This window comes from Balaenoptera musculus, chromosome 14, assembly GCF_009873245.2.
Source record: "Balaenoptera musculus isolate JJ_BM4_2016_0621 chromosome 14, mBalMus1.pri.v3, whole genome shotgun sequence".
In the NCBI taxonomy this organism is placed as follows: domain Eukaryota; kingdom Metazoa; phylum Chordata; class Mammalia; order Artiodactyla; family Balaenopteridae; genus Balaenoptera; species Balaenoptera musculus.
Genome location: NC_045798.1, coordinates 82,893,875 through 82,912,752, shown reverse-complemented (window position 1 = coordinate 82,912,752; position 18,878 = coordinate 82,893,875). Strand labels below are relative to the sequence as shown.

Sequence of the window (18,878 nt, the reverse complement as noted above, 5' to 3'; positions counted from 1 at the left end):
AAAATTTCTTTAAAGTACCTGGGATGCAGCAGTATTGAGAGTATAAGAGGCCGAATGAAATATTCAGAGCTTTGTGTCTGAAATTCCCCATCTGGGTGGAGGGCACTTGGCTGGGATAACATGAGGGTGGGGTTTGCCAGCCTGGGTGCTCCACTGGGGCTGGCAGGGTCTGTGCTGTCATCAAAGTCCTGGGAGCTGGAGGCCCCGCGGCTAGTCCAAAATGGATCAGGATTTGCACATAAGTCTCTTTGCAAAGGCCATACTCTCTTGTTTATAGGGGAGTAACTCTCACTCTCTCTCACTGACTAACCATAATGCAGAGGGAGTGTTATCACATAGCAGCAGCACAGAGTAACGTGGGATGCAGAGGAGAAAGGAATGAGCTCTGTCAGGGGATGGCTGCGGAGAAGAGATAGTGACTATCTGCAAGTCCCCATCCGTCCATGGGCAGTGGCTGTCTGCTGCTTCCTGGGGTCTTTAGAACCAATTCCCAAAGAGGAACTTAGTACTTCCCCGGGCCTGATACTCAGGTCAGGAGTCCTGAAAATGTGTGTGCAAGTATTTATTTCCTTGAAACCTTGAGACCATCAGGAGAGGGGAGGTTGATCAACAGAGGAGGAAGAAGAAGACAGTGGCCAGTGGAGTCCTGGGTGCTGCCTGCTAGGCCCAGCAATGCCACACCAGGTGAGGAGAGGGTGTGGGCTCCCAGTCTGGGTAGAACTTTTCAGAATGGCTCATTTGCTGTCTTATTTTTATGAGTGGATGTGTGTTGAAAAAAGTTCTTCACTTGGTATATTACAGACATTTTGCATGTCTAAATAGAGATCTGCATGACCATTAAAGAGCCGAAGAGCATCCCAGCCTATGGACTTAGCGCAATTAATTGAGCCAGTCCACTAGAGAAAGGCATGCAGATTGTTTCCAGTCTTCATTAATAGAAATAATGCTGTAATAAACATTTCCATTTTTAAACACAGATCTTTGCTAAATTTATTGTTCTTTAGGATAAATATCTTGTGGTGACCTTGCTGGGTCAGAGGATACAATAAGTCATATCTTAACTCTTCTGCGTAGAAAATGTGTACCTGTGTGCATTTGCACTCACAGCATCTGGCATTTGTGTTTCCATCTGCTCTTGCTAACAATGGTCACTATCATTCTTTTCATGTGTATATTTACATATTTGACATGCAAAAATTAATTTGTCATTGTTTTCATTTTTATTTATTCATTCATTTCATTTATTACAACTGGTGAGATTAAATAGCTTTTTACATTTTTCTATCTGTAGTCCTTCTTATGTGAATTAATGTTTAGCATCCATTGCCTGTTTTCTATTGGGACATTTGTGGGATTTCTTCTTGTCATTGATATTTAAGTACTTTGCACTTAGAAAATACTATACTTCTGTGTCATCCCTCTCCTGTTTGTCCTGCCTTTTGCTTTGTTAGTGTGTGATATTTGCCACGCCAGAGTTTTAAGTTTTTATGCAGGAAAAGCTATCACATTTTCCCTGGCTTTGGCATTTTATATGTATGTATATATATATATATATATATATATATATACACACACATATATATATATACATCTTAAAATGTGTACCTTAATATATTTATATATATACATATTCTAAATGTATGTAATCTCAAAACCAAAAATCCATCTCTACCCTCAAGCTTATAAAACATGTTCTCCCCTTTTTTAGAATATTTTTCTTTTTCGAATTATTAATACCTTTGAAATGTGTGCTGCTGTGACAGTTGAGTGTAGTGATGAGGGTCCTTAGTTGTAACTTTCCAAAGTACTTCTGTCTAAGGTGAGAAGGAAGCAACTTGAAGGGACAAGGGACGTGGAGCAGGTCACAGAACGAATGGGTGTGAGTTGGGGGGCACTGGCTGCGTGCCACTAGGCCGGCCACAGTTCCCCCAGCGCCGCCCCCACAGGCCTGTGAAGACACCCCTGCAGCCGGCACAGGCCCTGCCGCCCCCCCACGGGGACACCCAGCTCCGCTGCTGCTGGCAGAGCCTGTGCATATTGGTGGGGTTGCAGCCCTGCCGCCCTCTGGCCAGAATGGACCCCTGGGGCCCTGCTGATACCCTGCTTCGAATCCTCAAGCTTTGGATTTGGATTCCGATGGAATAAATGTGTTGGCAAGAGTCTAGGTCCCCCACCCAGACACTAGCTGTGCGGGCCCTCTGGTGGGCGTGGGGAGGTCCTGCTGCCCGGGGGTGGCAGACGTCCACGGGGTTGGGTGGGGGGGTGGGTGCCGACTGCAGCTTTTCCCAATAGCCAGTCACTTTCACTAACACCCTACAGTAGACACTGAGTTCTTTCCCTGTTGTGCTGAAATGTCACTGTTGTCATATGCTGAACATCGGTAATTCTTTCGTTTAAACCCGAATTAGTTCTGGGTTTATTAAAAAGAGGCTGACAACCTGACTTGCAGAGCCACCATTCACTGTCTACTCATTTCTGAAAAACCGTTTTCCATGAGACCTAATTACACTTTATTTGATGCAACTTAATTAAGGGAGAGCATTTTACACGTATGTGAAACATCTACCCAATCCTGGCCGACTAGAACATTGGGTGACACAGGAGTTTAGATGTTAGTGTTGAAAAGATGGTAAACCATTCACATAAGACAAAGAAAGCCCTTTCAGTGAAGTAAGAGAGTATTTCATGTCCCACAGTTGCTCAAAGCACCTTTTTCTCCTCCAGGAGGCCTCTTCCCTTTGCTTAGCCATATTCTTGATATTCTTCCTCAGTGAGGTTGACTGACTTCTCGTGTGAGCCGAGCTTCCGCCACAGATCTGGTTACTTCTTTCTCTAACTCACTCGTTAGCCAGAGGGAACTCTGATGAAAAAGTTCTGTATTGGTTTCCTGAATGGTTTGTTGCCTATTATTATTTCAAGCCTGATTGTATCAGAACGGCAACACCTGTGCAGATATTCTTGCTGCTATGAAGGAACGCAGCAGATCCCCCTCTGGTCCCAGCAGAGGTACATTTGTTTTGAAATCTTTGAAGGGATCCTGGTTTCCATTCAGAGCTGCTCTCTGGGCTGCATGGGATCAGTAAACCACCTTCATTTTTTAGGTAAGCAGCACCTTTAAGCCCAAACTATTAGGTGGGTCTGGAGTGAAGGAAGGGAGTGAGCAAAGATGTAAGGTGTAAGACAGGAAAAAAACAGCAGAGCCAAGTGCATCTGGCCTTGTAAGTCAGTAAGAAGTTGGATATTCTTTTGAGGATGGTGAGGCCTTGAAGGGAGTGACACAAGTCAGGCAGGTGTTTTAGGAAGCCTCCTCTGTCCCACAGTTAAGTGCTCAGAAGATATTTGTGTGACACAAGGCAGCACTTCACGGTCTTTTGCATGCTTTCAGGCATACACGGTGTGCAGAAGAGGCCAGCCCGAGTGTGTGACCTGTCGTTCAGTGTTTGGGGCAGGCTAGACTCCAGCAAGTGGCTTCTCTTCTGTCAGATGCCATCTTTTCTCCCCAGTATTTCCGGGAATTGCATGGACTCAACTTCAGCCACAGCCCTTCATGGTGGTTTAACCTCCATTCCCTAGTACATCAAAAGGATAAGTAAAACTAACTCTGCTGTCCTCTGGAACAACCTAGAAACTATTGCATGTCTGGGACAAAGAAGCTGATAGACTTGTGGGGGACAGTTCTTAGGAAACCACCAACGTGTGTGCTTTTCGTGTCAGAGAATCAGAGAGTCAGAAAACAACACCGAAAAGAGTATCTAGGAGGTAGGATTCAAACACCCTGAGATATGGGCAGAGATAAGCTTCCTGCACTTCAGAGACTTCTGACTCTGAAGTGCTTTGATTGGCAGGAAAACAAATGGGGAAGAAAAGGCAAAGTAACCAATTTCAAGTTTTTTGTGTGTAGTTTCAGTTCAGAGTTAGAACATTCACAGTGAAAGTACATCCTTTCAGATTGTAGAAGCTTAGGTGGGGCAAAGAGAAGGACAGAAGTATGTCTGAGTTGGGAATGAGTCTGAGAAGCTAAAACGGTAAAGATGCTTCCAGAAGCAGGGACACTTCTTGACTGGTTTTAATCCTCCTTAGTGAAATATTAGTGATTTACTCCAGCTCCGACCTGAGGGAGCTCTGGTGGAGAGGGCATAGGACGAACGCCCCCAGCTGGTCCCAAGATGCCAACTAGGGGATGAGCACAGCCGGGGAGATGGCCTTGACCGAAAGGGGTGAGGCCAAGAGGCCACGGTAAACAGGAAGCCCTTAACCAAGACACACACCGGGAAAGAAGAGTCAGAGCGTGCAGAGCACTCACATCTCAAGGTTAGTAACCTTCTAGGAAAAAGAACTGGACGTGACCAAGTTCACACTTTTAAAATTATTAGTGGGTGGGAGTTCGGGCTGTGGATACAGGAAGATGACCAGTAGGTAAAGCAGGAGGGGAGCTGCGGGGAAAAGCTTTAATGAATGGTTGATCTCTATGAACCTGTACGTTTACTGATGGGCACAGTTTAGTAAAAGGGTGTTGCATAAAGTCCTTTTTCTCAATCTGTTCCTGGGAAAATCTGATAGTTTGGGTCTTGAGAATAAGAAAATTTAGCTCTTTTACCAGTGTCGGGCTATCAGGCTTAAACTACCTTCCTTCAAGTAAGCCTGAGCAAGGATGAACTTCAGTAATAAAGGTTCGCTCTCCAGGTATAAATAACCCTAAGCAAGGGCTGGTGAACTTTTTCTGCGAAGGGCCAGAAGGTTAATACTCCTGGCTCTGCAGGCCACGTGGGCTCTGCTGCAGCTCCTCAGAGTGGCACAGAAACAGCCGTAGACACGTAGACAAACGGGCATGTCTGAGTTCCAGCTAAACTATTTCCAGCAATGGGACAGTGGGCTGGCTTGTTCTGGAGGATCCCCCTGAGGCTGAACTAAAGTCTCTTCTTTGAATGGAAGTAAGTTTTTATGGCCCCTCAGCGGCAGTGGAACCTGTCCTGGGGGCAGGTCTGTGACTCGCCACAGGCCCTGGTTGGAAAGATTCTCTTAAGAAGATGCTGTGAGGTAGGGAGGGGAAACCTGGACCACCTGCACCCCCTGGAAGCAGGAGCCTCTGAGCAGCCCAGACCTCCCAGCCACGGGCACCATCAGGTCTGCCTCTAAAAACAAGGGAGGGGACTAAGGACCACACAGCTGCGACCCTTCCGGCCCAGCGGCTTGTTCTCAGGGCTTAGCCCGGGTTTTCTCTTTCACAGGCCTTCCCCCACCTCCAGCATGTGGACAGCTGTCCAAGCTGGGGAGGAAAGATGTGGGAGCAGGAATGGGCTCCCAGACACAGCAGGAGTCTCAGCGCGGGCTGGGGAGTGCTGGCTTGGGGAACCGAGTGGAGACTAGGATCCTCCCAGTTTCAGAAAGGGCACCGGCATCTGGGAAAGCAGAACATCTCACAGAGGGCAGAGCGGTGTGGCTGAGGAGGTGGAGAAGGTCTGTAAGGACAGCCAGGAGAGGAAGCAGCAGGTCTGAAGAGGGGCACCCAGCCCAGGCCACCTAGGGGCACCCAACCCAGGTGAACTTGTGAGGCGAAGTCACTTCTGAGATTTGCTGAGACATATTCAACAGTAGAGAAATCGAGGAATATCTTGATTAATGCCATCCTTGAGGATGAAGCTCTTTTATACAGACAGCTCTATTAGAAAAAAAACCTTGAGCCAAAATCCCTTCATAAATCATGCAAAAAATGGCTGCCTACACAACAAAAATAGCTCCGGACCAGTCTCTGTTTGCCTTTGGTTAGACGTTGATAAATAGGGCTCATCCTTAGCAAAGTTGTAACAGCTGAACTTTATCTTCAGTCCCATGTCTTTCTGCACCTTTCGTTCACATCTGAGGCCTCTAGGTCCTTTGAGTTTAGACATATCAGAATGCAAGTGCCCTTCTGCTTTCTTCATCCTTTAGCTACGCTGACTTTGGTGCCTTGTGAATGAAGGGGTTACTACAAGTTATTATCAATGAGCACCTGTTTTCCAGTAATCCTCCCACATTCCTGAGTCCTTACTCCCAGTGGGGGGGGGGGGGCGGGCATTCACTGAGGGTCTTTCTGTCTTTCTGAATTGAAATATAATTTCCTTGACTCTGATTGGATCTACTCAGTCCACGCTTGGCTTCTCCACCTCCAGCCCCCAAATTAGTCATAGTTGTCAGTGGAATGGCTCAGATTTGTCATAATATCCCAGTGGTTTGGGAGAAGTGGATGCCCAAACCAAAACAGGTTTTTGTTAGCAGTGAGGAGAGGGAAATGGGTGATGCTCGGCTCTCTGTCTAAGAATTTAAATCAGATCATGTAATTCTGGTGCCTAAAAGCCTCCAACAGCTTCCACTTGCTCTTAGAACTGTATCAGAAAATCTTCATCCTATCTATCTACACAATCTAATCTCTTGTCATTGTCTGTCCCCATCTCCTCCCAATGGCTCCAGCTACAATGATTTTTTAAAACAAGTTCCTCCTAGAGCTGTTATTGCTTATGCCATAGACACATGTCCCAGGAATCGTGCTTGGTGCTGGAGTGACAGATGTAAGCAAGATGTCAAGTTTGAACTCCCTTATGGATGTCATTCAAGACACTTTCAAACAAGACCCAATTTCATTTTTGTCCCTTCCCACCCACTAGACGGTAATCACATCATTTCCTGAAAATGCCCCGTGTGTTTGCACCTTTATCTCCTCTTCTCATTTCTCTACTTGGAAAGTCTCATTCAGGTTGGAAGGCCCAGGATGTGGTGCACTTTTTTTTTTTTTTTTTACAAAATCTTCCCCAAATCTGTTAGAATGAATTGTTCCTCTCTGGGATGTTGTAAAACTTGATCAAAGAAATGATCTAGTTTTATTATAACGAATTGCTCCTTTAATCTACCTGACCCAATACCTTATTCATGACTAGAGGGCAGAGACTGTGTCTTTCTCATGCTTGTGTCTCCAGGACCTAAGCAGGGTACCTGGTAGAGCTCAGTAAAATTTTCATCAAATTGTTTCATTAAATTACTTACAAAACAGAGATGAGAGTTACTTCATCTGACTATATCACAGAGCTGTTATAGGCACAGATAATATAGATGTGAAAGGTTTTGGAAAATAGAATTCTCTGTAACCATAAGGTAGCACTATATGTTATTATATGGACACATTATAATTTTGTTCTGATTATCATTACATTTTTTATTTCATATTTGATTTCATGTTTCCTGAGAAAGTTCCCACATTAGATACTGTTGTTAAGGAGAGGACACCTGCTGGTGAACTTTTGGATGGAATCACATAGGCTCAGAGTCAGCATTAGGCAAAGTTGTCTTTAGTGGTGCCTGCTCCCCCTTTTCTCAATTTTTACCCCCCTTTTATTTTGACCCTCTCATCAGGGGTCAAATGCATTCTTACATTGTTGCCTCTTGTTACAGAGGCAATAATATATTTTTATGCTGACATGGTTATACGTTCCCAGCAAGTTCTTAGGAAACTGAACTGTTATTTTATAAGAGAGGGAAGGGAGCAATGACGCACCTACTAAGATTATGTAAGATGGAACCATGGGGGAAATTAGGTGAAGGGTACATAGATCCTCTCTGTACTATTTCTGCAAATTCCTGTGACTGCACAATTATTTCAAAATAAAAAGTTTAAAAAAATCAACGATAATGGTGGATTTGTATATTCCCTGAGCCATGATACTTTGGAATCTGGAGGGCCTTCAGCGGTCCCTTCATCAACCCCAAAGCAAATGCCTGAGGTCAGCGAAGAGGCAGAGGTGACAGGAAGGCCATGCCCCGTGGGCCGTCCATGCTGGTGGAGCTGCAGGCCCCTCCCCGTGCCCTGTAGACTCTGCCCCAATGTCACATTCTCAGTGCAGACTCCCCAGCTCTCCTATCCAGGGGGAAACACTACCACCCCATCCCGGTCCCCACTCTCCTGCTTTGTTTTTCTTCATGCACTTACCACCTAACTCTATTTTGTCCTTCTTTATTTTATTTTATGCCTCCTCCCACTAGAATGTAAGTTCTATTATGGCAAGGATATTTTTTTTTAAATTTATTGCTGTATCCTCATCGCCTAGAGCAGAGTTGGGCCCAGAGCATGCACTCAGAGAATGTTTGTTCAAATGAATGAATCTTTGTAGAAAATGAAAGCTTGAAAATAAGCTATTTCCCCGAGAGAGAAGTAACTCAAATCTGCCCACCTTTGTACGAGAGCAAACCTGACTTTGAAGCTAAGACCTTTTTCCTGTGTTCATACTTCAGACAAAGAAGACACTGCTGATAGGATCTGAGAGGAAGGAAACAGTGCACCGTGCTGGGGCTCTCAATGTGACATTATAAAATTGTCTTTCTCTAGACTGGCCTCCCAAACAGGTTCCAGAGATGGATTACCTTACTTTCCTCTTGGCTATTCTTTATGTATACAAAGGTAAAGATAATGTCTTCATTTAAAGAATTTACTCCTTTTTTAGTCTTATAGTGTGACATGTTCAGAATTTATAATGCTCTTAGTTGACTTAGATAATTTCTCACTTGTTCAGAAAAACTACAAGTTGTAAATACCAATTATCAGCAGTGGAAACCTTTTTAGACTAAGGTAGAAACTGTTAGCCTTTACCATGATCTCAGTTTACTATCTTGCTAGGTCTAGAGTAAGCTTCAGATGTCTGTTTGGTGTTTCAATCATCAGGTCTAATTGAATTCACATGATCACATGATGGTGTGTCTTTCAGCTCGATGTGAAGAGATATTTTGGGACACAACTGTTAAACTTGCTAAGAATATGGCCCTAGAATGTGTGTATCCATCAAAGGACACTTTAACCCAGATGGAGTGGTTCAAGATCAAGACACTGGAGAGAGAGTCCATAGCCATTTTCAACCCTACTTACCGTGTGATCATAAGAGAGCCGTACGCTGATAGGGTTTACTTTTCAAATTCAACCACGGCCTCTAACGATATGACCTTGTCCTTCCATAATGCCTCTGAGGTGGACGTTGGCTTCTATTCCTGCTTTCTTCATACTTTCCCACATGGAACCTGGGAAAAGGTGATACAGGTGGTTCCATCAGGTAAGTGAAATTTTTATTTACCTTTTTACCCATCTACAATATTTGTTTCTGTAAAGACCAGGTAGAAGCTGTGAAATGCTTTATCATATTTGTGCCATTTTTCCAATTCCATTTCTAGATTCTATATTATTGTTTCAAAGAAATAATACTGTGAATCAATTCCATTTTTCTTAATGTGCTATCATTTCCGAGTAGAAGAAGCGTCTCTTGAATTCGAATGTCATGGGAGAAAGCACAGGCTTTATCTTGTCTTAATGAGAGCTTGAACCTAGATTAAGCTGATGTTGGCAATGTTTGGGTTCAGGGATCAGACACCTCCTGTGATGTAGTCCCATTTCCTTTTGCTTCCAACCCTGCTTGTTCAGAGTCCTTTCTGTAACACCAAATCTGGGTTTATTAGTGAATCCTAGGCAGAGTTCAAGCACTGGCTCTGTTTTTAGCTTCATCCAAGTTTCACTAGAGAAGATGCTTCAGAAATTGCAAGCTGTCATTTCAGAAAGAATTGAATGATCTCTTGAAGTATTTCCTGCCATGTCTACCAGTGCTTGTGCTTTGACGCTTAGTTAGTCCTACAAGTAATAGCCACATGGATTGGGTGTGGTATGTTGGAAAAACTTGGGTTTTATAGCCTTTACTTCCTTTATAACCTTATATTGGCTGCTCAGTCCCTCTGAATCTCAGGTTCCTGAACAGTAAATTGAGTTAATAATACCATTCTCTTTGTTGAATGGTTTAGGGATCTTATATGTAAGGAACTTAGCCCATGGTAGTCGGGGAATGGTAGGTATTATTATTACTGTCACTATTATTATTTCCTAGGCTTTTGATACAAAATGACTAGTGATGAAAGTTTTAGTTGTCAGAGATAGTCTCGGGAAAGAAATAATTTGGGACTGTGTGTTTCTTGTCTGGTGTCTCTCAAATTATATCCCAAATAGACATCCAGCAGAGCACATCAAATACCACCTGATATAGTGCTTTCTTTTTAAGAAATCTGTATTATAAAAGAACAATTTAAAGTACTATATAAGGAATATCTAATGGTCAGGAAGTAAGAAAAATTCCCATGTGTTAGTTTTCCCTTTCTCTTTAGGTGTACCTAAGCTCAGTAATAATTCTGTGTATATGGGTGAGGCTTACAGAGTGTCCATTAGCAAAATCTCTTCAGCTAAGTACTTACTTATTACAGACTCCCTTTTGCCCCTCGGGATCTCATTTGCTGTGTGTGCAGCCACCTGTGAAATGCTGTTTGCGCGTCTTCAGTGTATAGTCCACTCTGATTAGCCATGCAGGTGGCGGAGAGGATGGGAAGGGTCTTAGGTGTGAGCTGTTTGGCACGTGGCCTGAGCCACCATGGCCAGAGATAGATGCCCCTCCCCACCCTGCCTCGTGTGGTGAGCTTTTGTAGTTTGGGTCCCAAATTGGGTATTCCGATTTCTGTAAAGAACAACCAATTGAAAACAGGTACACCTGAAACTAACACAACATTGTAAATCAACTATACTCCAGTAAAATTAAAGTATTAAAAAAACAAAAATGTCCATCAACAGAGGAATGGCTAAAGAAGATATTGTACATATATACATATATACACTAATATGTATAAGATAGATAACTAATAAGAACCTGCTGTATAGCACAAGGAACTCCACTGTACAGTAGAAACTAACACAGCATTGTAAAACAACTATACCCCAATAAAAAAAAAAAGAAGGAAAAAAAGAAAACAGATAGAACGGTGGTTACCAGGGTGGGGAGGTGGGGAACGGGGGAGATAGATGTTGGTCAGAGTACAGAGTTGAAGTTATGCAGGATGAACAAGTCTAGAGACCCAATGTACAGCATGAAGACATTAATGATAGTTAATATCATTGTCTTGAACACTGGAAATTTGCTAAGAGAGTAGATTTCAGGTGCTCTTATCACCAAAAAATGGTAACTATATGGGGAGAAGATGTGTAAATTAGCTTGACTATAGTAATCATTCCACATATCATTTTGTTGTATATGCCCTAAACATATGCAATTTTTATTAAAAGCAAAACAAAACAAAAACAGGTAGCTTGACCTCTTGTGAAGGTTTAGGATAGAGGGTAGCACTAAATTATTGAGAACTAAATTATGGTTGCCACACCAAAGAAGGATTATTAGCATCATGTATGAATGATTTTGGCAATACTTTCTTAATTTTATCATCCAGATTTATTTCTCCTGTTATTATTTTGAGGATAGGAAAAGGGAGATCTCTGCCTCATGGGGCTTTTTCAAAAACAGTGGTGAGATTTTCAGTCAGTCACCAAGAAAGGGGCAGCCAACTCTCCATCTAGTTCAGATTAGAATCTGATGGTATTCTTAAACATATTTTGCTGTTGTTTTTGATCATTTATATTTTTAAAGAATAGATTGCATTAACCAGCCAGTGAGAGTATTTCATTCACTTTTGAGATTTGGAGAGCTTCATTTTTTTTTAAAACTAAGAAAGGTAGTGAATTTATAAAATATAGTAGCTGTATTTACATTAAATATACTTAAATATACTTAACCTTAAATATACTAAATTAACCTTAAATATACTTAAATTCTTCCATGTGTGCTTTATTAACAACATATCAGGATCTACAAATGTTACATGCTTGTATAACATAAAGGGGGAGTTGATCTATTTCACAGTGAAAGATTGGACTTGGAATCCGGAAATCTTAATCTGTATAATAGATCGTTAAGATCTTCAAAAAGGTGAAGGAATTGAGCCACATGCTCTCTAAATATACTGATTTCTCCTGTTCACTGAAAGCTGATGATGTGTGAGGAACTTGATCAGTACCTTACCTAGGTCTTCTCGTTTAACGCCCCCTGCACACTTGGCTGTGGACGTAACCTTGATTTTCGAGTGAGGACACTGAAGGGAAGTAAGGTCTAGTAATCTGTTCAAGTTCTCAGACTTCGTTTGTGTCCATTGGATAGAGTTGCAATTACAGGATGGAAAGTGCCAGCTTAGGGGGCATAGGAGCCGGCGGGGACCCTTGAATGAGGAGACATCCATCATTGCTTGTCCTTTTGGCCTCCCTCCCCCTTGAGTTTTCAGCCCAGAGTTGAAGAGCAAATTGGATGTCTTATTCTGGATAAATGATATTGTTAATGCAAAATTATGTTAAAACATGTGTTACCTTCAGAACTGGCATTTCTTAATCAGTAACTGATTTAGATCATTTAATGGCAAGAATGGCTGCATTTATTTCATTGCCTCATGGAAAAATATGCTGAGGCGACTTGAGAGGTGACATTTCAAAGGTAGCCCTTTCATGGCAGAGTTTGCGGTGGAAGTGGGGTTGTGGAGAAAATTACCGTAACCCATGTGTCTCTGGCTTTACTAGTCACTTAAGGCAAATGTAGTTATATTTATGGAAATGTCCTCCCAAATGTATGATGCACCCCAAAAACTCTGCTAGCTAACTCTGATTAGGTGCCTACTGTGTGTGAAGTAAATGCCTGTCCTCTCGTTTAATGCTTGTGAAACACCAGGTGGAAGATTAGCATGCTCACATTATACAGCTGAGGAAACTGAAGTTCAGGGCCATTAACCAGCTCAAGGTTGCTGAGCTGCCAAGCCGCAGCACCAGGATGAAACCAGCTGGTGTTTCCAAAGAGCCAGAAATGAGAGGAAGGGGAGCTTGACACCAACAGAGTGAACGTGAACAATTAAAAAAAAAAAATTGAAGTAGATTTGCTGTACAATATTATATAAGTTACAGATATACAATGTGGCGATTCACAATTTTTAAAGCTTATACTCCATTTATGGTCATTATCAAATATTGGCTATATTCCCTGTGTTGTACAATATATCCTTGTAGCTTATTTAATACATAATAGTTTGTACCAGGAATTTTTTAGCATAGAGAGACTGGTGTGAGGGAAGAAGAGAAAAAGGCATCTCCGGGGGAACTGATGGTGTGGAGAAGGCATGAGGAAGTCTGATTCACGCAGAGGACAGAGCTCCAGGAGGGGTAGGTCTCACCTGGGCTCCAAGGCCCCTCACCGCCTGAGAGGCAGCCTTGACGGTGAGGAAGAAACTGTGACAGTGGAACCCTCTCTCTGCTCTTACAGCAGAGGTGCTGTGGGGCCCCAGGTAAGGTTTTATACAGTAGATCCTATGTTTAAAAAAGAAGCCAAAGCCCATGTGGCAGGAGAATGTCGGAGAAGAACTTGGAAAGATGGGACGGCCCAATGTTGCTGAGCCTAATGGGGTTGGAACTTGACCCTGCAGTATAGACTGTGGGAAGTCTCTGAATGTTTTCAGAGGGAGACACATAATGACCACTTTTTTTCACCACCTAGAAGATTAAACTAGTTGCATCCTTATAGAAGGGGAAGAGTTTAAGGGGCAGGGTGAACAACTATTTTATGGATTGGAACGCTTATCCACTGCTGGTAGGAGTGTAAGTTGGTGGATCTACTGTATTATTGGTATTGGTAATATTCAGAGTTCTCCAGAGAAACAGAACCAATAGGATGTGTCTGTGTATAGAAAGACATTTATCATGAGGAACTGGCTCATGGGATCATGGAGACTGCAGTGTGGGCCAGCAGGCTGGAGACCCAGGAAAACCAATGATGGTGTAGATGCAGGCGGAAAGGAGGCCAGGGAGGCCAGTCTTTTTGTTGTATTCAGACCTTCAGGTGATTGGATGAGGCCCACCCACATTATGTAGGCCAATCTGCTTACTCAAAATTCACCAATTTAAATGTTAATCTTATCCAAAACCACCCTCCAAATTAATACCTAAAATTAACCATCACATCTATTTTGGAAAATGATATTGCATTAGCTAGTTAAAGAACCCCATTCCTAAGACCTAATCCTTCTCTCTATTGTATATTCTGGGGATTGCCCACATGTAGGAGGAATGCCTGAGAATGTGTAAGGCAGCAGGTCACTGTGATAGCCAACAAATGAATGATCGCGATGCTCATCAACAGGGATGAATTTTGGGAACATTGTGTGAAAGAAAAAAGCAAGTTTCAAAAAAACACACAGGGGATGATTCCTTTCCTTCAAAGTTTAGAGACATGCAGCTAAACAATATGCTACTTATAGATACAAACGTGTGGTAAAACTCTAAGGAAAGCAGATTTCCGAAGCACAGGCAGGAAGGAGATAGAACCAGGAAGGAATACAAGGGTCTTCCAAGTTCACAATCAGGTGTTTTTCTTATACAGGTGTTTTGTTTCCCATCTGTCTTAAAAATGTTTTATGAAACTTCTCTCAAATCTATTGAATTTCTAATAAAAACAGTGAAGAAGGATACAATTGCAATTTTGAGCAGTTCACAGGTAATTATCTAAGTTAAGGGTAAGATCTTCATTCTGATTTGGCCTGGAGGGCTGGAAGAGGGAAAACAAGGATTCCAAATTTTTATGATTCAGGGACTGAAAAATGATGGTTTCCCTTAAAAAGATGGGAAATTAAGAGACCAGTTTGGCTTGGAAGAGAGTAAATAAGTTCAGTTTCAGATGCATTGAGTTGTAAAGTAGCCTTTGACCAGCTCACGGCTGAAATTACGGAGTGACAAACCATAATGAAGTTCAGGATTGAAAATACCAATTTTGGAGTCGTCTGGATGATCACCCAGCACACGTGAAGAAGATGGTTCACTAAGAAACTACTTGTACGTGGGACGGAAGCTGAGGCCGTGGCATTGAAGGATGGTCACATCGAAGTGGGGGGAGCATTCGTGTTAAAGACTGGAGAGGGCATAGCGAGGGGAGGGAGGGAAGAAGCGGGGGAGACTCGAGATGCAGGACAGACGCGTAACTGGTGTAGGAGCCAGACGGGCTTCCTCTTAGCTCATGCATACAGGAGAGGGTTAGATGGTCCCCTCCACACATTCTGGTGCTCTGTGTTGCTGTATCACACAGATTTCCCACTCTGTGATCTTCCACACTCCAACCTCCCCATCTCAACTTTGACACGGGTTGTTCCTCACTGTCTCCTTTTTAAGGTTTCATTCTTTCCTGGGTGGGATGAGGCTCCCTGTGTGTCATCCATGCTCGGTCTTAGGTGGGTCTTATCTCTATTCCCGTCAATGTCAGTATTTGCTTTTCTCTTGCCAGTTACTTTTTTTTTTTCTAATGTTGGGGTGATCTCCGGATTTAAATTTTATTTAAATCTGGAAATGGGGGTGTGGCCCAGATCTGGCTGGTAGAAATGGGTGTGCTGATTTGTGGGACCGAATTCACTTATCCATTAATTCACTCATCAAGTCTTATTGAGAACCTACTATATTCAAGATAATGTCTGTGGTGGGGAAGCTAGAAAGACATGATCTTAGCCCTAAACAGTATGCAGAGCATTAGGGGAGATAAAAGTTGTATATCACAAATTATAACATAAAATAAAGAGTAAGTGCTATTGTAGTTCAGAGGATAGAATTTACTTTCAACCGGGAAACTCAGGATAGATTCCCTGAAAGGGGGGAATTTGAAGTTTACCTTGAAGGAGGTAAGTCAGAATATTTGGACATGGAGTTGGGCGGAGTAGCATTCAGGAGAATTGCTTTAAATATTATCTAAAAAATAGATAACTTTGGCTCTGCTTTAACCTACTTTGCAAGCCAACGCATAGGATTGATCAATAATGAATGCAGTTTATTCTGGTTTAAAATTCATCGCTTGGTTTATTTCAACATGTTGACTTAATGCTTCAAAAGGCATAGGAATCCAGATGTGTTATGCAATTGTATTTTGCAATGTATCTTGAGAATATTTTCATACTCTCATTTCACCTTGTGTGTTATCTATCGCAAATTCAGAAGGAAAGAAGAAAACTGCACTACCTTATATATTAGTGAAAGGTGCAAAATTATGGAGGGGAAGCCTTTGTCTAAAAGCCTTCTTTGCCAGTCAGTGGAATTTCCAAAGAGGGCTAAGAGGCCGTGGAAAAAGAGTCTTTCTTACTCTCCTGTTACATGGGTCACCAATACATACCAGCATGTTTTGTCCCTGCTGGATTCTTTCAGCTTTGCCCGTCAGATGCTTCTCTTTTGCTTTGAGGTTGGGTTTGTTTGTTTGTTTGTTTGTTTGTTTGTTTTAAAACAAGATCTAGTAGCAGCAGGTCTCTTTTTTTTTTAAGTTTAATTTTTTAAAAATTTATTTATGGCTGTGTTGGGTCTTCGTTTCTGTGCGAGGGCTTTCTCTAGTTGTGGCAAGTGGTGTCCACTCTTCATCGTGGTGCGCAGGCCTCTCATTATCACGGCCTCTCTTGTTGCAGAGCACAGGCTCCAGATGCGCAGGCTCAGTAATTGTGGCTCACGGGCCTAGTTGCTCCGTGGCATGTGGGATCTTCCCAGACCAGGGCTCGAACCCGTGTCCCCTGCACTGGCAGGCAGACTCTCAACCACTGCGCCACCAGGGAAGCCCCTGTTTGTTTGTTTTTAAGTGAGGTAGAAGAATAAGAAAAAAATCCTTTCATATCTACTGTTTAAAGAATTAATAAATAATTATTAATAGATACCAATAGATAATATTAATAAATAATAAACTCTGTTAAGGTCCATTCTTACAAGCTCAGAAATAAGTCATGAAAGTTTCCCCATCTGTATAACTGTGTGTTATACACATACATATATGAGAATAAAAAAGGATTCTGTGAAATGTTACATTTCAGCAGTTTTTCATTTAAGGAAGAGAAAAGATATTAGGTAGTATCAATGAGAAATAGCCAACTGATGAAAACAAAAACATTTTAAAGGCTGAGAAATCTCACTCCTTAATGAAATAAAATAGTACATAGAGAAGGCAAATGATAAAGAGCATTTTAAGACTCGTGGAAAGCAAGGTTACGGTCACTGCACTTCTCAAGGGTGAAATTAATGGGAATCGGAAAGTGGACTACTTACCAGAACCCGGGCCAAGGTTGTTTTCATTGACTTGCTTTCTGTTCGCTAAGCCAGGGAGGAGATGCTTGAGAGCACATATCACCACGAGATTCAGTGCTCAGGCTTTGGGGTAAAGCTCTGTAATCAAAAATCAAAAAGGGAGACATAAAAAACAACTCTGAAACAAGGCAATACTGGATTTATATACAAAATTACATTCAACAGTTGAATGGCAGGTAAAGTTTAACGTAAGGAACAAATACACATCTGGGTTTGGTGAGAGTAGTTTTTTCTGTTTGTCCACCTGAGGGCACAGGCCTGTGTCCACTGTGCCACCTCCATGCCCTGCGAGGCCGCCCAGGCTTTCCCACTTCTCAGCCGGGTCAACAGCCAGAAGAGAACATTTTCCCTAGACTTGTTGGGAAACCCACTCAGGCGGTCCAGAGCAAGGGGAGGCACCTGGCTGTGATCTTAGCCTGTGGTGGTTTTGTTTGCTTCCACAAGCCCTACCCTTCCTTGAGCAGCTATTGTTATTTCCAAGATGACCCTAGCGTAAGGGTGGCTTTGGCTCGAGGATGAACTACAGCTGAAGCAGAAGCACGGGCTCCCCTGCGGCCCTCGGAGACGGTCTTCGCGCAGCGGAGACACACAGTTCTTGGGTTTTCCTCCTTCGGCCCTCAACCATCAAGACAACTTGCACCTCTTCTATCACTTGTGACCACAACCCCCCTCCCCAGCACTCGGGCGGCTGCCAACCGCGGGCTCTGGAACACGCTTCCTCTGCAGAGTGGGTGCTGCTGGCGTGCGGTGTGAGCGCGGGGCGGGGATTGTGGCCTCGCCAGTAAGAGCCCCTCCGGGTAATCGGAACCCGCTGGGCCCACGCACACTGAGACCCTCCCCTGGACCGTCTCGGCTTCTAGATTCTTTTTAAAAAATTCCTATCATCAAAGGTTGAGAACAGCAGCGATGGTGCTGTGTTCACCGCATCTTCTCTCGGAAACTTCTCGTAGGATTAGGGGGAGGCGTCAGGGACCTTCAAAGAGACCTTAACGGGGATGTGCATCCTGACAGACCACAGTCCTGACGGAGGGTAAAATGATAAAAAAATTTTGTAAGATAAAAATGCTGGATTTGGGAAATTTAAAAACGAAGACGCGCAAGGAAAATAAATAACTGAAGAAAGAAGGAGAAAGGTCAAGCTCTCAGGACCAGAAGCTTAGGGCTGTGCAGCCCGCTTTCTCTTTGAGCCGATGCTGTCCAGGGGCAGCTGGTTCAACGTTTATAGAAAGAAGACTTGTCTCTAAGCTCTGCTCTTGGTTGCTGGTTTTTGTTTTTGTTTGGCTTTTATAGGGACTGGAGGTTGCAACCAGGATAGCTTTTCTGTTCCTTCAAGAACATTTCTGAAGACATTTAAGATTTTGAAACCCTTAAGAATTTTAAGACTATCAAGCCCATCCTTCAGGGATCAATGCGAAATTATTCCCCTAGGCACCATCTCTTCTACTTACTCCACAATAGTTTTAATTAAATAACTCAGCTGATGGGGCTTCTGGCACTTCCCTTGAGAGATTACTCACAATCCAATAAATCTCAATGTGAGAAAAATTTCGCTGACTTAAGCTATTTAACCAACTTACATTAAAAAAAAAAAAAAAGTCTTCTTCATAATCTGCCCAGAGAGAAAGACCCATGTTCCGTAGAAGATTGATATAGAAAGCTTTCTAAGGATGGAGATGTGAGATGCAATATTCACATTTAATAGCACTGTAAATAGCTATACACGTCATACCTGCTGGGTTTAGTAGGGCCAATAAGGATGATGTCTGGGCATGAATTCTGTGAGCATTTATGTGCACCATTTAACTAGCAGAATACTTAAGAAACTTAATATTCTCATTTCAGCAAATTACCTCTTAAGAACATATTTGTTCCA

General features: G+C 42.7%; 1 protein-coding gene across 1 annotated transcript in view; it reads left to right on the top strand.

The window, feature by feature from the left end:
• The first annotated feature begins 595 nt into the window (after positions 1 to 595).
• The window catches only part of CD226 (CD226 molecule), a 93,372-nt gene continuing 75,089 nt past the window's right edge, over positions 596 to 18,878 (top strand). The window contains exons 1-3 of the mRNA XM_036874121.1: positions 596 to 684; positions 8,260 to 8,425; positions 8,730 to 9,068. Of these exons, the coding sequence (XP_036730016.1) occupies positions 8,380 to 8,425; positions 8,730 to 9,068 (385 nt within the window). The 5' untranslated portion in view covers positions 596 to 684; positions 8,260 to 8,379. The remainder of the gene's footprint in view (positions 685 to 8,259; positions 8,426 to 8,729; positions 9,069 to 18,878) is intronic.